At 42.1% G+C, this 15,442-nt stretch overlaps 1 protein-coding gene across 1 annotated transcript; it reads right to left on the reverse strand.

Moving 5' to 3' along the window:
- Positions 1–664: 664 nt before the first annotated feature.
- Positions 665–15,097, reverse strand: LOC124140144 (melatonin receptor type 1A-like). The gene is made up of 2 exons (XM_046507554.2): positions 14,712–15,097; positions 665–1,944 (listed from the first exon to the last, which is right to left on the reverse strand). The coding sequence occupies exons 1-2, from the start codon at positions 14,968–14,970 to the stop codon at positions 1,241–1,243; spliced, it is 963 nt and encodes a 320-aa protein (XP_046363510.2). The 5' UTR covers positions 14,971–15,097; the 3' UTR covers positions 665–1,240.
- Between the last annotated feature and the right edge of the window lie 345 nt (positions 15,098–15,442).

Raw genomic sequence — 15,442 nt, forward strand, 5'->3', positions numbered from 1 at the left:
AGATTTTAAAGTCTCAACAATGCTCTATCCTCTCTTCTTGTTGTCTTACGGGGTCTGCAAGGTCTTGGACGATCTTTCACATTACTGGTAGCCATGTGTTTGTTCAAGAGTCTGAAATGATGAAAGGATTGCGTCCAAATTGATGTCCAATTTGTCTAAGGGACATTCCTGCATTTCTCATGCCAGTAATTTGCCACCTGGTAGCCTCTGACAATTTACGACGTGCCATCACAATTAGGGTACTGAATATGCAATACAAATTGAAAGTGAGTGAGTGAGTTGGTTTTAACGCCGCTTTTAACAGTATTCAAGTTATATCGCGGCGTGTCAGCTTAATGTGGGAGGAAAGCCCGAAGTGATGCAGATCAAGGACGTTTACCACTTCGGTGAAACCCACGAGCACGGGTATGGTGCTGACAAACCTAGAAACATAATCGGGGCGAACCGGGATTCGAACCCGCAATCATAGGTTTCTGGCGTGCCCAAGGGACGCAACCCTGCACAGCGAATCGCGGCGCCTTAGACGACTGGGCCACCCGTGCCCCCTACAAATTGAAAGGAGAGAGTGTGATATGTCATGATTCCAAACTTGATTTCAACAATCTTGTCGGTTTGACATTGCTCGTGCATTGCGCGTCGTTGCACTAGGTTTTATGAGATTTAAAACCCTCATCCCCGGGATAAAACATCGGGGCTGATGACCGTCGGTTTTATCCCTTGGATTCGGGTTTTAAATCTTAGGAAATTATGCCGAATCGTTTTAGAAACCTGGTTGGCTCAAGAAACTATGAAACCTTCATTTTCATTGGGTAGTCAAAGTTCGCCCGGTATTTATTTGACGCAACCTTGAGTCCACCTTCTATGGAGGTGTCGTCATATCTTCACACAGCGAGGTATCGTAACGAACTATAAGATTGGATTTGAATGACGTCTTAAGACGTGTCTGCTTTCATATGTCACCGTATCCTGACACACTATCGATCACTGGTTCATTTGTCCAGACTGGATCACTCTTGGTTGGGGCATGAATGAAAATTCGTTCAACTCACTCATTCCTTCAACGAATCATACAGATCACATTCTCATTCACAATGCTTCTATTTTAAATGTTATTTGTTAATCAGCACAACAAAAGGTATCGTCGAGTCCTATAAAGGGTTTTGTTTTTCTCTCCAAATATCATTAGTGGTACCAGTTTGTTTCGAACTGTGATTTGGCGTTTGTGACCCTGCACATCCGATTATGTATTCAAACACTTGTTGAGGTGCAGGATTTCAAGGAAAGCGTTATGGAACTTCCGGTGAGTGGCGTAATAGACAAGCCAGTTGATTGACGGGTGCAGATGCGCAAAAACCACGATATACACGTGCGCCCCGAAATGAAACGTGTCACTTGCGTCGAGGACAATGATGAGCGTGTAGGGGATCCAGCAAACGCTGAACACGACATAGATGATGAATAGTGTTCTGGCCAGTCGAAAACTCAGAGGTTTGTTCGTGTTGGTTTTGGACCTGTCGCCACGTGATTGCCTCACGCGCTCTCTCACAGCTCGCACGTGCAGGTACATGCGCAGATAACAGATTCCGGTGACGGTGGTTGGCATCCATACCAGCACGATGGAGAATACCACGGTGTAGGGATACGTCGCCATCCGCGCCCAGATGCACTCGAGGCTCTTGTGGTCGAAGTTGTGGTCGCCAATGTTGGCGAGGTTGAGCAGGACGAGACAGAGACCCACGCAGTAGAAGCTCATGCAGAAGATGACGCAGTTGCGAGGTTTGAAGATGGTTCTGTAGTATTTGCTGTGGACGATGAAGACGTATCTGTTGCAGCTCATGGCGGCGATGGTCATGAGAGACGCCACGCACGACATCGTGCACAACGAGCCAATGACCCGACACAGTCCTGGGATACGGTCGAAGAAATCGGAGCCCTCCAGTTTGGCTGCAATAAAAGCAATGAAGTTGTCTAAAATGTATGAAAACTTATTTGTGGAGATGTATCGGAATATAATGGTCACATGCTGTATTTTAAAACACAAACATTATGAAGGAAAAACTCTTTTTGGTCAACATACCACATTTACAGGTTATGTTTGGTTGGTTGGTTGTTTAACGCCGCACTCACCAATATTCAAGCTATATGACGGCGGTCTGTAAATAACTGAGTCTGGACCAGACAATCCAATCATTGACATCATGTGTATCGATCTACGCAATTGGGATACGATGACATGCATCAACCCAAGTCAGCGAGCCTGACCACCCGATCCCGTTAGTCGCCTCTTACGACAAGCATGGTCGCCTCTTACACCAAGCATGGGTTGCTGAAAACCTGTTCTACCCCGGATCTTCATGGGTCACATGTTATATTGGGTTGGGTTTAACGTGGCTTTGAATAATATTCCAGCTATATCACGATGTGTCAGCTTAATGTTGGAGGAAAGCCCGAAGTGATGCAGGTCCCAGACGTTTACCACTTTGGTGAAACCCATGGTGCTGACAAACCCAGACACAAAATTTGGGAGAATCTCGGATCCAAACCCACGATCACAGGTTTCTGGTACGTCTTAGATGTGCAACTCTGCACAGCAATATGCTCCGCCTTAGACAACGGGGCCACCCGTGTTCCCTGAAGACGATTTAAAGCGTGACCTTTTATTCCACCCCAATGCGCGTCAAGCTTTCTTTGTATGTTTTGACAAGTAGTTTGTTGTGTAAAGTCAGGTGAGGATGGAGGGTTAGTATGGTTTTACGCCACTTTCAGCAATATTCCAGCAAATATCAGTTCAGGGGACACCAGAAATGGGCTTCACACATTGTACCCAATGTACATTGCATTACATTTTAACGAGCCGACTCCAAGCCGACTGGTCCTTGTTTTATCCCCGAACACCAGGTAACAACAAATACCATATTTTAATGTCGTTTGGTATGAAGCAGCCAGGGGATCGACCCACCGACCTTCTGCTCTCTGGGTAAAGATCCTTTTGACTGGACAACGGAGGCGGTCATGTACAGTAAGAAGATTTAAGAAGTAAGAAGTCTTAAAATAAGAGCCACATATTATATATTATTAAATTACAGAAATCAATAAATGCATATGATTACATTTTCTTAACTTAAATTAGGCATTATATATAATTAATATATAATATCATTATATAATATCATATGCGCTCTAAAATCGGCATATGTGTCACTGACCACCTGAAGACTCAAATACTTGTCTCACCTCGCTACGACCATGCACGAGGAACGTAGAAGAAAATGTGCTTCGTGGTCTTTGGCACACTGACTTGAAGTACGAGTTGGTGTCAAACACTTGTGTCTGAAGACGTCATTAAAATGCTCTCATTGTATGTGGGAATTTTCACCTCTGATTTTTTAACAAAATGATTTTTTTGGTGGCAATATTCCAGCTACATATATATGATGACAGAGTATGTAAATACTCGAGTCCAGTCCAGACAGTCCGGTGATTAATATCATGAACAACGATCCACGCCGTCGGGAAACTGACACACCATCAGCCAAGTCAATGAGCCTGACCACCCGATCCATTTAGTCGCCTCTTACGACAAGCCTAGATGGTGTCACGAAGCTGTGTTCCAATGATCAGTGGCATCAGGTGTCCTCCCATTAGTCATACGGGTTAAAACAACATATGGTATGGTAGACTGCACCAACAGCTACCTTTGTAATACCCACAATTAAAGTGGAATGATCCAAGAAACACAAAATTACAACTTTCAATACTTTTAATAATCTTTTAATACTCCTCAGCATAGCATTTATATTCATCATAGCACATATCATCATCAATGACCTATAATCTTATATGACATATATACATAAATAATCACATTAAGTAATCACTGCAAGTTAAATGATCATTAACACAGGATCACATATTAACATTTTGATTTGGCAGTTTCACATTAAGTGGTCAGTTGGATACAGATAACCAGCAGCATCCAGAAACTGAACACAGTTTTTCTGACCTACTTGGAGTTGGTCCCACAATCTGATTTTCCTTCTCGCGATACACTCGTTTTCTGCCTTGGGGAGCAGCACCAAAGTCAATTTGACGCATCTTGGCAGATTCAGAATTCTCAATTTGCTTGATCAGTTCAACAAAACGATAAATGTTTGGAGGAGGATGTGACAGAGACTTGTTCAGTCGGTAGTGGAAGCCTTCAAGATTATTGTTCGTGCGAGGTCCAATGTTTCGGTGGTGATTCCATAGAGGGATGGGGAATCTAGCATCATCATCAACCCAAGTTGTTACAATATAATCATTAAATCTCTGAGCGTTGTCTAGTTCTGGCGTATCGTCCATGGCGTCGATCCAGGCATCTTGGACGTCAGCTTCCGGTAACAGAGCCAGGAATGATGCTCTTCTGACCCAGCGTCTGACCTCAGGATCTCCTTGGTATGGGACAGCTAACCCCAAGTCTTGTACTTTCCTCCAGATGGCTTGGGTGAAGTGAAAGTAATATCCTCTCACTCTGGCTGCAGGAACCTCAGTCTCGATAGCTTGGATGGCGGCTTGCTCAAAGTCGGTCTGAACGGTGACAGGAGCGAGGATTCTGTTGAGTTTCAGCTGTACTTCTGCCTTCAGTCGGTGGAAAAGCCGGCAGTAGGTTGTTGTCTGGCGATCGGGATGAAGAGCAAACACCAAGGGGTAGGTCTTCGAACCTCTTCTGGCATGGATAATGAAGAGTTGGTGATGAAAATGTACCATCCTTGTAGAAGTTATCTGCTGACTGCAAAACAGTCAGCTGATCCAAAGAGGAAAAGACTAACATCTTTTCTTCGCCATCACCGTCAGCAAACAACAGATATGGTTGGCCGTCAGCTGTCTCAGTCCACTTTCCCTCAAGTTCACTCAAGTTCCACATCACCTCTTACCATATTACTGACAAATCTAACTGTGTCAGGTTCTTGTGGGCCGTGGTTATGAGGAGTGGTGTACCTGACATATTTTCCAACTGTTGTAACTCTACCACAGCAAGTTTTCACGACACACTTCCAGTGGATACAGTGTTCCTTTGTAGAGTTCTTGTTGTGAAGGTGACCTTGAAACAGTACCTGCTGTGTACCTCGCCTAGAAGTAACATATTCCACGTCAATCAATCCTGCCATGATAACAAGAGTGATATGCTAGAGTCTAAAACATAGACACTTTTATGTACTAGTTTGTGTTTTTTTCACTAAATTGAGTAAACTCAATTTAACTCAGTAATTAACAGTAAATAGTTTGAGATGAATCCTGTACTTGTTCCTTACATATTATAGGTATTTATTTAAATAACTTTAATTTGAATGTTTTGATTATCAAAGACTGTCCTGTATTATGTTCAAATAACTTCAATGTATATTACTTAACGTAAGACTGTGTCATACTCAGTATAGATAATTATGTTAGAGAATAAACTAATCCCAAGCTTTCTAATTAGTGGACTAATCCATTTTGACCAAAGGGTATATGCCTATTGTTGTTTTAACTAACCCCTCATTTGCTGTATAACTATTGGGAGTATGACAAATGGGCGTATGACTAATGGGACATGACCGTGGCATCATTAAATAAGAATTAAATAATAATGAAAACGTGGTATTAGGTTCACAGGTTTGTTAATAACAGCTAATTGTACTAATAAATGACAATAAAAGATCATATAAACCCAATCTGCGCTGACAAAGATCACTGATTAATTACATCTAAGCAAATACACAAGCGGCTTAGCTGAGCAACTGTATTACAGTAATAAAATGAGAGTAGCTAAAACAACACTTTGACAAGATACAGACAAGATGCGTAGACAGCCAATTAAGTCGGCTGCGACCAAGACCTGAGCCAGTTAACGTAACACGTATGAGTGAATAACCTCGGCTGGGTTAAATAACGGGAAATAAACCCAAATTATCCCAAAACTTAGTCACTTAAACTACAAAGTAGACGAGTACGTCTAAATATCAAACTACTCTGAACGACTAAAGATTCAGTTCCATTGACAGAACAAAGAAATACTAAAATTCCCCAAAAGCTAGACAATCACGGAAGGTTGGTCATCCACCGATTACGTTCTGAGTTTAGTTTTGTACAATCCGACCATGTCAGAAGAAATTCGAAAAGTGTCCCGAAACCACTACTAACGAAACCTGAGTTTCGAACGATACCACCCAGCAGCACACCGATCCGTACAAAACGGCCCAACGAATCCTGCGGGGTGAAGACACCAGATCCTGACAGAAGTATAAATATACGGCGCGGGCCGGGGAATACAACAGACTGAGGCGTTTAGCCAAACTGTGTTTCTGAACATGGGGAAAACGTGAATAATAAACTAACTACTATATCTATACTGAAGATGTAAGTATCAAAATAAAGCCCTGAACATAAGCTAGCCAACAGTGTCACTAAGGATATTCAACAAGCTATGAAAATTATTGAGGAGGCAAAAATTATCATAAATATATGAGAAAGTGTACATATAAATTTCCCTGTTTAAAAATCACAGTTACAAAAACATTTTCAACACATGAATAAGGTAGCGAACATATAGGAGATAACATACATCCAGTCAATACATAGTTTGAGAGTGCCTCAAGATCTCAAGAGAATGAAATAGTTGGGCCACTAATTCCCTAACACAGAATGTAATGGCACTGAACAATGGCGAGCGCCGGACTTTGCCGAGCGGTGTCGGAAATAAAGCCAGGGAGCCTCCAATTCACTCGACTGTGACACAAAGCAATTCGAGATGTGGCTGGGAACCTGTTCTAACCAGGAATCCCCACGTGGCTATTTTCATAATAAATATTAACAAATGCAGCTGGAAGCAGATAGAACTAACAGTTTGTATTATACAATAAATACAAGTAGTTCCTGGTAGGTGACCTGATTTGCATTTTTTTTACTCATCATACGATAGGAAAGTTTCACGGATTGTTTATATGGTAATAGTTTTTCCTTGCGCGGCGCTCGACATTGATGTGTGTTTGTTTGTTGTTTAACGCCGCACTCAGCAATATTTCAGCTATAGGACGGCGGTCTGTAAATAATCGAGTGTGGACCAGACAATCCAGTGATTGACATCATGATTGGGATACGATGACATGCATCAACCAAGTCAGCGAGCCTGACCACCAAATACCGTTAGTCGACTCTTATCACAAGCATAATCACCTTTTAGAAAAAGCATGGGTTGCTGAAGACCTATTCTAATGGGATAAAACAAGGACTGGTCGTCTCGGAGTTAATATCCTGTGTTTGAGGGGGGCATCCAGGTTAAACTCCGGCATGGTATCTCAGTGGGCTGCCACAATGACACCGCAAGTCCGTACAGAAACAATGACCCACACAAACACGTGATTATCTAAGTACAACGATGTGATACATGAAGGTATAGTCTGGAAGTTAATTTAAGGTACCGACGTTTTCTACAATATCTGAAAAACTATTGGACCTATTCCAGTCAAAGTTGGTATGAGATTATTAAACAGTCATACATAACTGGATATGACATTTAAAGACAATCGGTACATGAATAAAAAATCTGTCTATTTTAGCTATCACTATATTTCATCAACAACCAGACCTGTTTGTCACGGGTGGAACGAGCATTCATTGCACCAGCCATCTGCATAATGCTACCCCTGCGACACAGGGCCATATGACACAGTTGAACCAATCAACTCAACTCAAAAGGTTGCACGGGAATCACGCACGCACGAATACGGTGTTAGCGGTGGGCGTCTCAAGCAGTTATTTAATAATATTTATCGAATTATTTTTGCATTCTTTTTCAGGTCAGTGTTACTGACTTGAATGTATCATTCTTTGCCACATTATTATATTTCATACATCATGTTATTAGGTGTAATATATCATACGTAATTATTTATTTAGACAAATCATTGCTTTATGGTTTCGAAGAAAATATTTTAATATTTTCGTAGATGATTCGAGACTTTCGGGGCTGTTTCGGGGGAAAGAGAATCAAATTCTGAGCCAAGAATTGCACAAAGTGGACAGACCCGATTACGACATGAGCTACAAAGCGCGAACCTGAAATTCGTAGACGATTACTAGAAATTCTTTGATAAACAAATTTTTTCTCACGAATCCCACGAACTACAAGAATGTTTGGGAATCAAATAAGATATATTTAAGATTCTTAAGAAATGATTAAGAATATGTACGAATATGTAAGAATTCATATACGTGGTAATTCGGGCTATTACATGTCTGTAGTGAAACAGGGGTATATGTATTGCACTATTCTTGGTCCCACGAAATGCCCTCGTCGTCAGATTCGGAGTCTGTGCTGTCACCTAAATGAACAACAACAGGCTGGACAGTATCTGGTCGGATACAGTCTTGTTTCCAATACTCTTCCTCAACTTTGATAACATGTTGGACACAGTTTGCCCAACGTACATCTGTAATTTCTCCCATCCCTTTCAAGACAATCTGCTTGACGTCGGCAAGCTTGAAGGTCTTATTTTGCCGTGCGACCATATTTTTCAAATCACCCCAGATTAGTTCGATGGGATTCAAGTCACAATGGTAAGGAGGAAGTCTAAGCACTTCGTGACCGTGTTCTCTCAACATGTTGCCAATCAAATAAGAGGGCGGGGGTTTGTTCTGAAGAACCAGTTGGAAGTAGTCAGTTTTTTTGGCTTTCGTGGGCCGAGCAATGCGGTTGTTGTCCAACCACTGACATATCTCACCTTTGGTGGAATTTGAGGTTAGACAACGGTTAATAGGATCTCGTCAACTGTGATAGGGAGCATTGTCCATAACCACCAAGGATTTATCAGGCAGTGCTAAGAGGAGCTGCTCCTCAACATACACAGAGAAAACCTGACTATTCATCTAGGTATGGTAGTATTCCATCTGTAGATCTGGATCTGAACACTAGATCACACCCAGGGAGGAAACCTCTGTGGGAACCTGCATGGAGGACAATCAGGCGCTCCCCTTTACCAGGGGGGATCTTGCGCTGTGGCTCTCTGGTATCTGGGTGAGACCATTGGTAAGCCGCTGTGTGGCAGGCGTTAACCCAGGTTTCGTCCAAATAGACAGGCTCATAGCCTTCTTCTCGTTTCTTTTTAATAGTGTGCAAATAATTGATACGCAAACGAATGATATCTGGTCGTTCACACATTGCTAGTTTCGACCCTTTCGTCTTTTTGTATTGATATCCAAATTTGGAAAGGAGTTTACAAATGGTCCATTTGGAAATATCTAATCATGCTCTGTAAGGAGAATTTGTTTTAGTTTTCGTGTTGGAATAAATTCATTTTCTGGTGTTAACCGCCGAATCACGTCCCTGACAACTTTCTTATCAAAGGAATCTAACTTTAATTTCCTATCCTGTTTTGAGATGCCCCCTAAGGGATGTGCAGGGGAGCATGTGTTTTTATGAGAGTTCAAAATCTTAACTACAGTTTGTTTGGGAAGCTGTAACTGTTCTTTTCATGTACTTTGAAATGTCAAAGAAGGGCGAACGTCTTTCACTTTCAGCCTTAAAGTATTCAAATATTTTAACAACGAAACCTTTCGCATCAGCGGAAAGATGCTTGCACTGAGATATCATGAAATCTAATGCTAACACCGTATTCGTGCGTGCGTGATTCCCGTGCAACCTTTTGAGTTGAGTTGATTGGTTCAACTGTGTCATATGGCCCTGTGTCGCATGGGTAGCATTATGCAGATAGCTGGTGCAATGAATACTCGGTCCACCCGTGACAAACAGGTCTGGTTGTTGATGAAATATAGTGATAGCTAAATAGACAGATTTTTTATTCATGTACCGATTGTCTTTAAATGTCATATCCAGTTATATATGACTGTTTAATAATCTCATACCAACTTTGACTATAGTAGGTCCAATAGTTTTTCAGATATTGTAGAAAACGTCGGTACCTTAAATTAACTTCCAGACTATAAACCCCACAACACATCACCTCACCTCACCTCACCCCACCTCACCTCACCTCACCAAAACTGTTGCATTTCGTAACCCGAGTCACTAAAGTGCACGTGCAAAAGGCTAAGGGAACACATTTCACGTATGTCACGTGCACCACGTGCGACCGGCGCTCCGCACCTGTGATCTGCCATTTAAACGATGGGACACAAACGTCTAATTTTCACGTTATTATTATTCGAAATATATAAAAAAAACCTATGTGATCTATTTAGGGTTTGGTAAAACAATTTATATTCAATATTTTTTTGAAAATGCTGTACGTGTATCAACACATGAGATACCTGCTATATTCATACATCCAACCGGGAAATCATCTGTGATAACGTTGATTACAAGATAAACATTGCCTTTTCAACAGGAACAAGATACATATGAATCAGTGGTGTCATTTCGACAAAGACATATGACATGTTACGTGTGTAAATTTAATTCCTGTAAGGAAGCGAAACTATGATTACTTTTATTTCTGTTATATAAGAGTTATCTTGGGATTTCTTTTTATCAAAGAATGAATTTCAGTTCTGCAACTTTCTAAAATAAGGTATTCACAGCTACAGATCGAAGTCATGTGATACTCTTTTATTTTTTTATATACCTTTGTTTCGTTAAGCACTCTGCAATATCCAAGTTGTATATAATCGAGTCCAGACCAGGGAAACTAGTGATGATATCATTAGCATCTATCTACGCAATTTGGATACGATGACATGCATCAACGCGGCCCTGAGTTGACAGTTAAATAAGACCAGTTCAATCTAATCGTACTTTTGTACCAACGAGGAAAACTCTCTGCTGATGTCATAGAGATCTTTAGAAATACGAGGCGACTGGTGAACTGAATAACCCGGATGTAACCGGGAGTGCTATTTCCATTACACGAGGAGCAGATATGTGATCAAGAGAGCACGTGATTCGGAAATTGAAATACCGGAAGTTATTGATACGTCATCCCATTTAATATGTCACAGTTGTGAGCAAGGGTTAATTCGATATGTGTACTATGTGTTACCGAATATATTTGATCTTAAAGGGTTAATTTTGAAAGGAACATCACTAAGGTTAGGTGAGGTGAGGTGAAAAGGGGTTAAACGTAGCGTGATAAGATTATCTCACTTATATAGGGACGTGTGTGAGTGCGTGCGTGCGTGCGTGGACTTGTCAGGACGTAAGCCGGTTTTATAGTGTTCGCCCAGTGAGACAGCCATGGTTTAATTTCTTTTGGTGCGACGCGGTCAGGGGATTAAACTACAGACCCTCCGCTCTCCCGGCAGACGCTCTATCCACTACGCTACGGAGACTGTCGGGAAATCATTTAACCCTCCCGACAGCCGAAGTTTGTTTGTTTGTTTTTTGTTTAACGCCGCACTCAGCAATATTTCAGCTGTGTGACGGCGGTATGTAAATAATCGATCCCGTGATTGACATCACGAGCATCCACGCAATTGGGATACGATGACATGCATCAACCAAGTTAGCGAGACTGATCACCCGATCCCGTTAGTCGCATCTTACATCAGGCATAGGTTGCTGAACACTAATTCTAATCCGGATTTTCACGTGGGTGATACTCTTATGCAAAAAGTGTGAGTATTGCATGTCATATCACAGCAATGCCTTATTGAAAAGCGTTGGCTAGTGAAGCCAATTTCTGAGTTTGATTATCAAAATTGAGACAATGTTAATATTGCTGGAACATTGCTCGTATAGTTCTACTCACTTACTCGTCACGCCGACGGGGCACGGATGGCGTTGTCGTGCACTGTGCCGCAATCACTGTACAGAGTTGCGTCCCTTGGGTAGGCTAGAAACCTAGGATCTTGGGTCCCGTTAATGTTTCTAGGTTTGTTCCTTAATTTCCTTATGCCAGTCATGAATCTGATAACGTATATTTCATGATGGTATGTTTATATGAAACTTATGTTATATATGCATGTCTTTCTATTTCTTTTTCATGTGCATTATTTGCACAGCATTCATCTCGCACACCCTTTAAAAAAATATACTCCTTAAAGTTTGGTAAGGATAAAGGTTTGATGATATCAAAAAATCCTCCAACAGATACAGATTGAAATATCCAGGTACACAAGTGGGTAGCCCCAAAAGGACCAAAATTTCATTATGAACGGACAGGCATGCAGTCATGTTTTTGAAAACCTGTGGATCGTGACAGAATCATTGCACATCATTATCAGTGACAGTCATTCAATGTACTTATGCCCACTCAGCGTCAAAGATGTCATTTGACGACCGAAGAATTAGGCAGATGCATGCATGCTTGAAGCTAGGTCAACATAGCGTCATGTTGCAAACGTAATGGGGTCAGCCGTAGTGTGATCAGCAGGGCATGGAATTGAAACCAGACGTTTGGATCAACTACCCAGCGACATGCAGGTGGTCGATAGCGTTCCAGCACACAGCGGGAAGATGGGTGTGTCCTGATTTCAGCAAGTCGTCATCACTTCGTGACTGTCACCACACTCAGAAATGACCTGCTGAACGCCAGTGGCGTGAACGTTTCGTTTCTCCTCAGGCAGTGCGTAGTCGTCTTCGTGAGGCTTGTATTTGGACACGGAGGGCATACATTCGCATCCCACTGACCCGACATTACAGGCAGGCACGTGTGGGTTGGGCTGAAGATCACATCACGTCAATTGATCACACAAAAACTGGACTCCAGTACTTTTCAATGATGAATCGAGATACTGTCTTGACGTCGCAGTTCGTCGTGCCTGAGTGCATCGTAGACAAGGGGAAAGATAACAGTATTCCAACGTAGGCGAAAATGGGCGATTATGAGTGGGCTCAATCATGATTTAGGGTGGGATCAGTAGGGCTGGAAGAACCGATCTCTATGTCCTACATTGGGGCACGATGACAGGTGTGTGCTACAGGGATGGCTTTCTATTCTGGATGTGTACGTGAGACCCTATGCTGGTGCGATCGGACCGGACTTCATCCTCATGGACGATAACGCACGACCTCATCGTGTCCCGTCGTTGATGCCTACTTAGTGCAAGAGTCCATTGTCCGCACAGAGTGGCCAGCCCGGTCACCACACCTCAACCCTGTCGAACACATGGGGAACGAGCTGCAGGTCGCCCCGGCAACTTTACTGAAACTCGGCAATGTTCTTTCTGAAGAGTAGAACAATCTTCCCTTGGCAACCATCCAGACACTTATTTGGGAGCATGAGACGACGGTGAGAGTATTTTGGTTTGTTTGTTTTACAATGAATTATTTGACGTTTCAGTTTCTGTCAGATTCTTTCATTTTGACGGGTGATTTGGCTGGTTATTTGTCACATGTTGTTTGTTGGCAGTGTGTGGCACATGGCAACATATTTTTCACGCAATATTGTCTTCGGTTATTTCAACAGCTGCACTCAATTTGCAGGCCACTTCACACCAAAAGACGTTACAAGATGGTACACTAAGATTATTAGCTGCCTGTTTGGGTTTCCGCGTCATAAATATCATACTTTAGGAATTGTATTTCACGATCCTTTGGCAAGCATAATACATATTTCTTTATTCTTAATATTTGACATTTACGATACGGAAAATCACGAGGGTAATAATCTTTTTACCATAAAATGTCATTCTTTAAATATTTGACGTTTAAGACGAAATTTTACTCATTCAAGTAAAATTTAGAAACCGTGTATACAGCGTTTATGGGTTTGTTTGCTTTGTTTGTTTGTAGACTATGCTTGTTGTAAGAGGCGACTATGCTTGTTGTAAGAGGCGACTATGCTTGTCGTAAAAGCTGACTATGCTTGTAGTAAAAGGCGACTGTGCTTGTTGTAAGAGGCGACTAACGAGATCGGGTGGTCAGGCTCGCTGACTTGGTTGATGCATGTCATCGTATCTCAATTGAGTTGATCGATGTTCATGATGTCAGTCACTGGATTGTCTGGTCCACACCCGATTATTTACAGACCGCCGTCATATAGCTGGAATATTGCTGAGTGTGGCTAACCTGAGGAAAATCTAGACTTGCTTTATTTAAGGTTTTGTATTAAAGAAAGGGATGGGCTGAAGGGTAAATAAAGTAAGGTGGGGTGTGGTTAAATGCGGTTTAACGTCGCGTCCAAGATTATTGCACTTATATAGCGACGTGCATGCACGTGTGTGTGTGTGTGTGTGTGTGTGTGTGTGTGTGTGTGTGTGTTTGGCTGCTTGTACTAGTCCGGACTGATGCCGATTTATAGTGCTAGCTCACTGAGATACCATGCCGCAGTTTGACATGAATACCCTACTCAGACACAGTATACTGACTTCGAGCCGACCAGTCCTTGTTTTAGCCCCTTAATGCCGAGCGCCAGACAGGGTAACAACAAGTACCATCTTGTGTGAGAGAGAGAGAGAGAGAGAGAGAGAGAGAGAGAGAGAGAGAGAGAGAGAGAGAGAGAGAGAGGGATACACCTTAAAGCAAAGGCAAGCCTGCGTACAAAATATGTCTCCACGATACCATCAAATCAATATTTGAATGATTAACGTTAATTAAGAATTGCTTTTGTCGAGAACACATGGTCAGGTATTGAATATGCAGATACTGAAAGAGAAACAGAGCGACACTCTTTTTGTGAAGTTGTTATTCAAATGACGAAGAAAACGTTTGACAATCGACCCTGGATTTTTTGGTAAGTCAAATAGTGACTTATTCTAATTCCCCCCCTCCTCCCTCAACAGGGCTTCTGTCTTACCTACGATACTCATGGGGTCTGCCAAGGTCGTGACGTACATATCTGAGCAGGCCAAGTTGACGATGAAGATGGATTCCACGTTGTGCATGGACTTCCTCGTTTTCACCGCTACAAGAATCAGAACGTTGCCAAACGTTCCTATCAACGTTGCTAGTCCAAGAATTATAAGAATTGGTATCGCCATCTCAGTTTCTTCGTTGAGAAATTCATGGCGACCAAATTTCAAAATACTAGCGTTCACAGAATCTTCAGAACTCATTGTTCTCCAAGGTCCTAGAATTTATAATGTCAGTTTTAGTTGATCAAAATCTTCAATACGCCGTCCCTCGTATTCAGTACGCTAGGTTACGCCAACAGTGGCTTCAAGGAAACTGCATTAGTGACGACGGAAAAACGACTCCCTTAACGCGGAATGTGATTATGAGTTGACGCGTGGCCCTGAGTTGACAGTTAAATAAGACCAGTTCAATCTAATCGTACTTTTGTACCAACGAGGAAAACTCTCTGCTGATGTCACAGAGATCTTTAGAAATACGAGGCGGCTGGTGAACTATAGGTAACCGGAAGTGCCATTTCCACAACACGAGGAGCAGACATGTGATATACGGAGCACGTGATTCGGAAATTGAAATACCGGAAGTTATTGATACGTCATCCCATTTAATATGTCACAGTTGTGAGCTTGGGTTAATTCGATATGTGTACTATGTGCTACCGAATATATTTGATCT

This window comes from Haliotis rufescens, unplaced genomic scaffold, assembly GCF_023055435.1.
Source record: "Haliotis rufescens isolate VD_foot unplaced genomic scaffold, xgHalRufe1.0.p SCAF_23, whole genome shotgun sequence".
NCBI classification, from domain to species: Eukaryota; Metazoa; Mollusca; class Gastropoda; order Lepetellida; family Haliotidae; genus Haliotis; species Haliotis rufescens.